The sequence below is a fragment of the Oryza brachyantha genome, chromosome 6, assembly GCF_000231095.2.
Source record: "Oryza brachyantha chromosome 6, ObraRS2, whole genome shotgun sequence".
Lineage (NCBI taxonomy): Eukaryota > Viridiplantae > Streptophyta > Magnoliopsida > Poales > Poaceae > Oryza > Oryza brachyantha.
This window is the reverse complement of record NC_023168.2, coordinates 16,553,180-16,564,391: the sequence shown is the minus strand read 5'-3', so window position 1 is coordinate 16,564,391 and position 11,212 is coordinate 16,553,180. Positions and strand designations below refer to the sequence as shown.

Below are 11,212 nucleotides of genomic sequence, written 5' to 3'. Positions count from 1 at the left end.
GAACTCGTGAGAACTTGATTGAAAACCTGTTATTACCTCATCCCGATAACGGAATAACGCAATAACAGGTTTCAGTTAAACCGTCGACTAGCTAGGCAGGAGATCGAACTTAATCGAGACAGTCCCGTTCTAGCTGATCGAAAGGTTTACGAAGACGAACTACATTGCAAGGGTAACAAACCTTGCGCCGAGAGCTCGCTCTGTCGAGAAAAGTTGGCGATGCGCTGAAGTTGATTGAACGAAAGTTGTTGTATACAGGGTACGGGACCATCTATTTATATCCCAAAATCTATCTAATCTAACTGAATAAGGATCCGTATTAACAACTACCTTATTACACTCGGACTTTAACTAGATATAAAATCCTAAACAAACTCTAACATAACACAACCCTAATCTACACGGAGTGTTACAATAACCGAATCTATCTTTAAGCTTCGGGCCCAAGCAGACTCCAATTCTAGTTCGATCCGGATTCCATCGGCTAACTTCGAGTCGTATTTAACCTCCTTTCTTCAGCCGATTGACCCTCTTCTATCCGATTCAGTCTCTTTTCGCACATTGTTCTTCGACGGCTATTTGCCAAAATCTGGCGTTAATACCTTCATGGACAGTGATAAGACTAGCGTGAAATTACACTCTTAACCCTACATCTGAGTAAAGGAAACACAATACCACTTCCATGTAATACGGCACACAGTTACCAACCTATCTAATGCTGTTGGATCATGCAAAATTAACGTTCCAGATTTAGTACCTTGTAGTACCTCATTTCCCTCAAGGACGAGGAAAATGCTCCCGGAAATATGCTAGAAGAATGGTTCTTGCCTCCAGTTCGATTGTGCACGCCTTTCTTCTTATACGTGTGCCCCCCCCCCCTCCCCCATTTTTTGGGGCACATCCTCACATTTCATCTAATAGAGGCTGCGTTGTTAGGGTTTGTTCAAATTTAGAGTCTATTATCGACTCTTATTTGATTCACGTCAGCATCAAGATCCTATTTTATAATGACACGAGTAGAGTGAGGTATGATTTCTTCATTAATATAATAAAATATTTTTATTACGCATGTTTTCTTTTTATCCACCCGTATGCAAGAAGGTTTCCTTTAATAAATGTTAAGAGTCGACTCTGAGCCGTTGTCATGCATAATAACAACTTTTCTCTCTCTTTTTCTCTCTTTCCTCCATATCACCAAATTTACTTATGTGACGATTGAGAGAGTTAGCTAATAAACACCTTTGTACGTGTCCATATGTTTTCAAATTTTGGCGTGTCTACTTTTCAAGCTCCTAAATAGTATCTTGGTTCAAAATTTTCACATATGACATTCTAAAATAAGACTTTTAAGTTACGATTATAGTTGTTTATACCCTTGAATAGCAATAAAAAAATAAAATAATGTTTCAATCCTAATATCTCATCTATCAATGATCAATTAAATAATGTCGCACGTTGAATATACTCTACATGGCATAAGAGAGTATTTTTTCCCCTTAGGACTAAATTGTACATAGGATCATTTTATATTGGCAGTATGTACATACTTATATTGTACTTAAAATATGATAACTGTTACGGTACAATATACTACCAACAAAAAAGGGTATGTTTAAAATGGTCACAAAATAAAAGTGGTATCGTAGTAATTTGATGATTTAGCTTTAATCCAATAGTGAGATCAATCCGATTTCGAGACACCTAACATCAAATCAATCCGCAGCGAGATACGTACGATGGCAGTGGCATGCCAAGTACAGCCCTATATAATCTTAATTTATGAAAATACCCTAGTGAGTAGCCTAAGATGAAAGATTTGTTGCCCTAGGGAATAACATAAACATAAAAAATAATTTTATATTTTATATTGCAATCAAATTGAGTGGAAAAACCTAGCATGATAAGGCAAATGACAATTACGTGTTACTTCGGAAGGTGCATGCTGGTACTACATTTCATATCTGATCTCCATTACCAAATTTTACTCTACAACAAATCTTGATTCTTGGCTGTCGCATTCTACCATTTTTCGAGATAGTGTCCAGCATTGCTTCTTTACATGTTTTACTATGTCTATTCCAAAATAAAAGTAATTTTAGATTATTTAACATGATTAGGGTCAGGAAAAAATATAGTTTCTTTCAATAAAAAATAAATGAACAAAGATGAGAAGATAGATGAGGATAAAATGAGAAGAATTTTAAATATTAAGTGATTATGGGATAATTAGTACTATGAATTATATTGGAAATGTTTATAATGAAAAACAATATTTAAATGTTAGAAATATTTATTTTTGAAATGGATAGAATACATCGTAAACGTTGCCCGTATCCCGTAGTTAAATTTGATTTAGAATTCTTGACATGCAAAAATCTAACGACGCTATCCTATTCGTCTATGCCACTCCTCGTGAATTAATGAGCACTTGCTCCGTTCCTAAGTAACTTCATTTTTTACCGATCCCACGCATGTTAATGAAAAACATAAAAAAAATCATCACTGTATTGAGTCTTAATACAATCGTCTCTTACTTTATCACAAAACTCAATACAATGATTACTAATAAATAAACATATTTTAGTACCTACAAGATAAACCAAAAAATAATCATATTTTACACAATGAGTACTTACGGATTATGCAAGACAATACCCTGAGAATTGATTTTCGAGTCGGTTTTTCTTCAAGTTCCCGGCGGTTGCCAACTTGACACCCTGCATTATGCATACCCACGCAAGCTGGTCTCTGCTTTGGGTGATTGTTTAGCTTTTTTTATTAAAAATCCAAACGATATATTTATAAATAAAAAATAACTTATGAATAAATCTTTTATATATGTATTCTTAGCGATCTAAGAATGAAAGGTGAAAAATAAATTTCGATGAAAATCTTCAAAATCAACTCTAAATTTGATATTAAAAGTTTAAAATTTTGCTTATAAAGATAAACAGAAACGAAAAAACGAGGTGTTTGTCTCGGCACGTGCATACCACTAGTTTATCCCTCCAATCATTTATTTACACTTTACAGCAAGAATAAGCTTGAAGCACATACAAAGGTTTAGATGGCAGCTGTTTATTTAGAGCTAAACAGACAGCTCATACAGTGAGTTGTCTATTTAGTTATCTGCATGAAACTAAATGCATCCTTTGGCATATCAAATAATGAAGATCAAGTGTAAAATTGATTTACGCAAGCTGTCCGATCTACGCAAGCCGTTGATGGGCAAAAGTAGATGATACAACGCATAATGAGAGCGGTTGTTTTACTTCGGTGCATGCGGAGTCGTCGTAGATGAACGAGACGCCGACCATCATTGGTTTCTAGAATTAATGCCTGTCACGTTCGATCAAAAGGGTGATTCCACTGCATGTCGATGGGTGTTGGCTGTGCGCTGTACGTGCCCTAGCCAACTTTAAATAATTGTATTAAACTATTATCCTATACTTAATCCAATTACACTAATGTATTTATTATAGTTAGTTGCGAAACCGACTGATAACATAGTTGGAGTCAACTCAATTAAATAATATAATCACTTTACTTATAAACAATATTTTGTTAAAAAATTGCACAATTTTAGCAGGGTTGGCTAACCCCGACAAAGGGCCTAGCTCCTCTCCTCATTATAATTAAGTATTTACATTAACTTCAATATGATTAATTTCATAAAAGAAAAATTTACGTTTCAACGGTTAAACATCTGAGAAGCGTTTGAAGTTTTGATTTTTATAACTTTTTTTGATATCTTTGTTGTTGAGATTCAATGTTTCACGAAATTTGTTGGCGGTGTTGCGATTAATATTTGTTTGAATGCTGCACCTCTTTGAAATGTTGGATCAAGTGAGCATTTAAAGTGATGAAACATTTTTTTCCAACCGATAAAACACCACTGATTTTTTTGTCTTAGAACGGTGTGATTTGTAGGTACACCATTTTACTCGTAGGCACACTTTTTTCAGGAGCAAATCATAAACTAACGCTAAAACTGACGACATACACTACCAGAGATTATTCCACGTGGCTAATACTAATTTTTGTAGATGGCGAAATCAGCTTGTAAGCAAGTACGGTTGGGAATTTCTCATGTGAGGCCAGGGATCTGGTGGGGACCTGCACCAACCGGGTCAGGGCCTGGGTGGTTAGCGTAAGGACATAAAAACAATGCACACACCCTCATCAAGTGGTTCTAGTGGAGAGAGGATGTGCCACATGGCCTGAGACCTGAGACCACTTCTCTCTTTGAAAGTGCAGAGTAGCTTATGTGTATCTTTAGTTTTATATACTAACCCCTACTAATTTTTGATGTAATATTTAAATTTTCTCGGTCTACGTATAAGTCCAAAATTTAACATTGTACCTACTAAAAATCAGAAGAGAAATATAAGTTGTTCCTAAACACCAAACACCACCATCCCCCATCATCTTCCCCATCACGACTCACGCCGCCATGGTCGCCTCCCACCTTCCTCCTCTTCACGCCGGTGCCGGATCTTGGCGGCTCAGCTTGGCGACGGGGGTCGGCTTCGGAGCTTGATGGCAGAGATCGGGCGGCGCACATCTGAGCTGAGCTCGACGGCGGAGATCGGGCGGCGCACATCTGAGGCGGCGTGGCCTGGGGAGCTCGAGACGAAGCGGATGCGACACAGCGGCGCCAGTGAAGCTCAGGGTGGCGCGGATCCGACGCGGCGGCGCTCTCCCCTTGGCGGATCTGGCGTCGGGCCTCGGCGGACCACTTCTGGCGATGTTCTCCCCTCGACGACGGCCGAGGGTTCCTGGTTCTGTTCTTCCCTATTTGACAAAAGCTGCTGCGATTCCTGACGAGGCATGCGTCCCTCTGATCTATCTTGTTAGCGGTTTATTCATTCTAGTCCAACCTAGCCTCCGTATAAGCAAGTGTATGTGTAATATATATTTTCACATGTGCCTTAATATGGTTGTATGCACACAAATTCACACGTTTTGGCAGGATCAATCACAAGCTTATATTGAAAGAGAATACAAATTACTCTCTCTCATAGACTGGGCATAACAATGGCAAATGATAACTGTTTCTCTTCCCACTGAAAACAGGGCTGACAAGATGAACTGAAGATACATATAGAAGTGGACTGTGAAAGTTTTGTATCCTCCAGTTTGTCAGGCTAGCTAAGTGCTATTTTGAAACACCGTAAAGTAAATTTCATAGGAGTTACCTCAATCGCTACGAAAATCCTTCAGTTGCTATGAAAATCCTCCTAAATTAATTCAAAATAAATTAGACCGTGTTTCGATGCCGTCACGAGAATCACGCCAGACTAGGCGTCTCTCTCAGGCGCCTGCGGTCCCCCTCCAGCGCCTCTTCCTCCTCCTCCTCCTCCTCCTCCCGCTTCCTCCTCTCCTCGTCGCCCTCCTCTCGCCGCCGGTTGCGCCTCTCCACTCTCTTCAGCCGCCTGGCCCGCCTCCACGCGCAGCTCCGTGTCTCCATCGCCGCGTACATGGCGCCGGCGACGAAGTGCCTCTCCATAAGGTCCGCCGGCAGGCTCTCCGGCCTGACCCCAAACGCGGCGAGCAGCCTCGGCTCGATGTCGCGGCTGCCATCGTTGACGTCGCCCCTGCGGATGCATTCGCAGAGCGCCTCCCCGGCTGTCATGTGGCCGACGCCGAGGAGCGCCGGCCGCATCGCCTCGTAGGCCTCCCACGCCATGAGATGGCACCGCACCAGCCTCTTGCTGCCGGCGAACATGTCGATGGACCGCGCCTCCGCGCGGTGGAGCAGCCGCTCGTACTTGCGGAGCAGCTTACCCACGTCGTGTGCCGGTGCCGGGAGGGACGGTGGAGGCAGCGTGCCCACGTCGTGCGCCGCCGCGGGAGGAGGAATCTTCTTGATGAGTTCCATGGCTTCTTCTGCAGACCACGCGATCACCTCGTAGATGGAAATCTACCAAAGACCATTTAAATGCGCTTAATTAAGCGGTAAATCAATCGATACAAGTAATACAACTGTGCATTGAGTAAATTCTGCTAAAAGATTACTCCAATTACTCTGTTTATACTCTCTCCGTATACAAATAAATTGTGAGGAAGTGTAAATATATAAGATACATTTTGTTTGCATGGCTAACTAGCTTTGACCAACCATTGCTTTACTAATCTACTAGTGTGGTTTACGTGATATAAACGTATAATCATAATAAATTACTTTTGAATACAGATCCTATAAAACATTAATTTCGAGCAAACAAATCACTCCATATTCAAGTAATTTTACACCATACTATATTTTTCTCATATCGTTGAAGTATTAAAATAAACTGAAATGACTACTTTCAACTAATCATAAAAAAGAAATGCAGCAATTTATTTAGGTTATGAAATTGCCAAGATCGATCTACCCGCTGTAACTAATCAAGAGCGGCATTGTTTCTCTTATAACAAGAGAAACGGTATATTAACAATTTAAAAATAATTTATGATTAAAACCTTTGCATATGTGTATCTTATCCTTCTAAAAATAAATAATGTAAAATAAGCTGTTAAGGAAAAACCTCAAATCATTCTCATTAAGTTTAAATTTTTTCTAAGCGAAACGATAGGATATATAAAAAGAGAGAATATCAATATGGAATTTAGGTAAAGAAAAAGAGCAATTTTTCACAGCAGAGAGATGTATAACAACAGGAAAGACAAGGTGCGTGCAAGGTCGAGATCGATTATGGCGTTAAGATCGAAGGAATCACCTCAGTGACGTCGTCGTGGTCGAGCCATGGGGACGCTATTGCCGTGGCGCAGGCGCAAGGGGGCGCGGCCGTATTGGGGAGATTGGATGTCAGCCGGTACTGCGGCGGCCCTCCGGTGCACCTCCGTAGATGGAGCGTGGGCGGAAGCCGCGAGGGGCCGCGTGCAGCCACGATTACCGGGCGCACCACGATGGAAGAGAGCGTCATCTGATTCATCATCTCTCGCCTGGCCGTTTCACGTGGGACTTTGGGGGCGGGATTAGGGTGCATATATAGTGCAGGGAGAAGAGAATATCTCATCTAATCTCTATCTCTATAATATATCTGGTTCTATCTACTAACAATATGGACTTTGGGGCGGGATTTGGGTGGTAGGCTACCAACTAATTTACATTTTGTTTTTTTAAATCCAAGTCAAAATAAAATAAAAATTATTTTGTGCGTGTGTTAGGTAACGAAGCAATTTACCTTTGATTTTTTAATCCAAGTAAAAATAATAATAAAAATAATAATATCGTAATAGTGCTACACCTATGTTTCTACTTTTTCTAATTCTATTTTAATTCAATGTTCCAGAATTGCACGATATGCAGGTAAATTCTATTTTATTTTGCGTGTGTTAGGCCACGAAACAATATACCTTTAATTTTTCTAAATCCAAGTAAAAAAATAAAAATAAAAATGAAATCTTAATAGCACTATGATTCTGCTTTTACTTTTTTGAAAATAAACCAAGCAGATGTTTCGCATTAATACGATATGGAATTCATGTCCTATTCTACCTATAGTGCACCAATAGGATTTACTCCTTGGACAGATCCAATGGCTAATATCATCTGCATCAGATCGGACGATCCACGTTCAATCAACCCTCCTTCCTTTTATGAGTTCTCCAGATCACGCGTACATTCCATTAAACCCTTCTTCTACTTACCGGCTCCCAAAATCATGTGCACTTTCCATCTATCCTTCCTGATTAAATTTAATGCATTACATCTTGGTCAAATATAGATTCAAAATTCATGGTGTCATAAAAAGGTCGGAGGGAGTATTACAAATAACACCATGTCAGATCTCGGTCAAATATTTGTCTAATCGTTTGTCTTTTTCAAAGTTTTGATGCAAACATAGAATATTATACGTCATCTACCCTATAGTGCACCAACATGATTTACTCATTGCACACATCCAACGGCTAATATTATCTGCATCAGATCGGATGATCCACGTTCAATCACCCCTCCTTCCTTTTATGGGTTCCCCAAATCACGCGTACATTCCATTAAACCCTCCTTCTATTTACCGGCTCTCAAAATCACCCGCACTTTCCATCTATCCTCCCTGATCAAATTTAATTCATTAAATCTCGGTCAAATATAGAGTCAAAATTCATGGTGTCATAAAAAGGTCGAAGGGAGTATTACAAATACAAACATGTCAGAACTTGGTCAAATCTTTGTCTAATCGTTCGTCTTTTTCAAAGTTTTGATGCAAACATATAAAATTATACGTCATTCTTATATCTATTTACCAATAATGAATCAAATTCATAAATAAATATTTTTTAAATGTATATATATCAACACAAATGGTCAACCTTATACCCCTAAAATCAACGGTGTTAAAAAAATAGACCGGATATGAATTAAATGATGTATCATTTATATGTGTATATATATAGTCTAATATTTATATGTAAGTTCGAGTTAACAATATTAAATAACGAGAGATATTTTTTACACGGTGGTATTTGTAATACTCACTCGGTGTTGTTTTATATGTATACATCAACACACATAAATCAACGGTGTCAAATAAAAAAGAAACAAGTATAAAATAAATTTTATAATATATACATACATATATTATTTAAATTATAAACATGTGTGTGATTATATTGGCTCATAGGTAATTGCAGGAGCTATTTTTTGATACAGTAGTATTTGTACTACTCTATCCTTTTTTTACGTGCCGTTAAATTTCGGACCTATAATTGACCGCTTATATTTTTCAAATTTTATTGGAAATATACCATATCATAATTCATTCATAAAATAACAACTTGTTTCGGTCCAAATTAAATTATTTATTCCATATATATGCACATGTAACTATGGAATCTACTCTATAGTGATAAAATATATTAGAAACTTTCTATAAAATATAAACTTATATTAGAAACTTTGTATATGTGATGCATAGACAAAATCTTTCTATATATTAAAAACATCCTATAAAATATAAATTGACATAGTAGATAGCTCCTATAATTATTCTATGTATACAATTTATGACTAATTATATATAAGATTTCTTATTCCTGTTAGATTGTGATAAAAGAACGTTGTTCACTAGGATTGAACAAATTTGCCTAAATACTTTATTTTATTTTACAAGAATTACAAGATAGATCATAATTGTATTGTATTAAGGACTGATGTGCCATGTTTGGTGGAAAGTACACATATGGCCATAAAATTCATTTGGTTGAATATTACTATGGATGGATAAAATTGTGCGAGGTATGAAACATGAACTTTATTTCAATCCTTTGATTTTTATTATTAAATATCATCATATCATATGTTAGCACATGTATGTTTGATATATGACGAATCAAGTTAAGGTGCAATTAGATTTATTTTGAAAAAATAGTTTAACTAACGAAATTAAATAATGTACGAATGGAAATATTATAACACCGTAGCGTTAGCACAGGTATATATTAGTCTATTTTAATTCACCATTTTATAAAATATAACTAGGGTTGGCAACTCTCCGTCGTGGAAAGAGGTGGGAAATATTTTCCCCTCCAGGGCCCAAAATGTACAAGTCCACTAAAAGTTTTGCTTTTGAAGCCCAATAGATCTAGTTGTTAGACCCTATCTAACCGTATTTTCCCTCTTTAATTTACTGCCGCCATCGTACCTCACCTCGGCTTTCCTCGTGCCTGCCTCCACGTTCATCGCTCCCCCTCGCTAGCCGCTGTCTCCGTGCCGGTCACGTGCCCTGGTGCAGCTGCTGCCTCTCCGTGGAGTTGTTGGGTCAATGCCAAATTGTTTACTGCTGACGAAGTGTCACGCCTTGAGTTTTACTTTAGCCAAAAATTAATTAAATAATATATTAAAAATAATTTGTTAATCAAAGTTCAAGAGAAAACTTTGTATAAATTAATTAAATTAATTGGAAGTTTTTCCGATATTCTAAAATGTCCTAAAACATTTTAAATTATTAACTGGATTTAAACTCAAATTACAGAGTATAAAATTTTACCCCAAAAATTAATTTAAAACATGGCAAAAGCTAAGGCTTTTCATTTTCCTCTTTTTCCTCCATTTTTCTTTCCTTTTCTTTTCCGAATTAGGCCATAGCCCAATTCTCCCTTCCTTTTTCCTTTTCTTTTTCTCCCCCTCCCTCTCCCCCGGCCCAGCTCCCCCTCTCCCTTCCCGTGCGACCCAGCTCCCCCTCTCCCCCTCCTGCACGCCCTCCCATCCTCCCGGCCGAGTCGCCTCGGCCCAACTCGCTCGCCCGCGCGCCGCGAAGTCTGCCTTGCCTCCCCCTCCCGGCTGAACCAGCACGTTGCCGCCGAGCCGGAGTCCTCCCCACGCCGCCACAACCGCCGCCCGCAACGCCCGCCGCCAAGTCCGCGCCGTGGCCGACTCGGTCTACAACGACCGCCCGCCCTAGCCGGCGCCACCTCCCCCTATAAATCCCCTCTCCCCGCGCCGTCGCCCGTTTTCCCGAGACACCGCCGCACCCGAGCACCGCCGCCTCCTGCCGCCGATCGATCTCGCCATCCGCGTCTCGCCGTCCTCGCCACCGGCCATCATCCCACGTTCCCGCCCTCGCCGACTTGCCGCCGCAGTCCTCGTCGTCGGTAAGCCGTCGCCGTCCTCCCTCTACCTCTCTTTTCCCCTCCGCTCGTGGTTGTGGAGCCGACGCCGCCGCCGCGTCCTTGCGTGCTTTGGCCATCGCCGTCGTCCATCCTGGCACCGTCTTCCTCGCCTCGCCGTGGCCCCCACCACCCTGCCACCGTCGGAGCGCCGTCGTGCTCGTCGCGTCTCTGCCGCCACTCGCCCCGAGCCGTGCACCACCGCACGCCTTCGCCGTCCGACGCCGCCCCCGCTTCGCCATCGGTCACCGCTGTGCGTTGTCGCCGTCAGGTCCGTGCCGTCGTCGACCTCGCCGCCCGCTCGCCGCCGGCCAGCACCGCCCTCCCCTCCTCTGTTCTAGGCCGCTGACAAGCGAGCCCCACCCATCCACCAGATAGCCGCTACCTCCCTTCCTCTCTCTCCTCCCTGGGCCCACGTGTCAGCCCCTCATCCTCCCCTTCTCCCACTGACAAGTGGCCCCCACCAGTCGGCGCCACCCCTCCCTCCGCTGATGTCAGCAAGCCTCCTTTATTGCACAATAAATGCTTTTTAGGACTTTCTGTTTAGGTTAAAAACCCAGAAAATTCTAAAATTTATGATTCATCTAGTCTCCGTTTA

At 40.8% G+C, this 11,212-nt stretch overlaps 1 protein-coding gene across 1 annotated transcript; it reads right to left on the bottom strand.

Moving 5' to 3' along the window:
- Positions 1-4,124: 4,124 nt before the first annotated feature.
- Positions 4,125-6,988, bottom strand: LOC107304362. The gene is made up of 2 exons (XM_015838144.2): positions 6,723-6,988; positions 4,125-5,923 (listed from the first exon to the last, which is right to left on the bottom strand). The coding sequence occupies exons 1-2, from the start codon at positions 6,939-6,941 to the stop codon at positions 5,291-5,293; spliced, it is 852 nt and encodes a 283-aa protein (XP_015693630.2). The 5' UTR covers positions 6,942-6,988; the 3' UTR covers positions 4,125-5,290.
- Between the last annotated feature and the right edge of the window lie 4,224 nt (positions 6,989-11,212).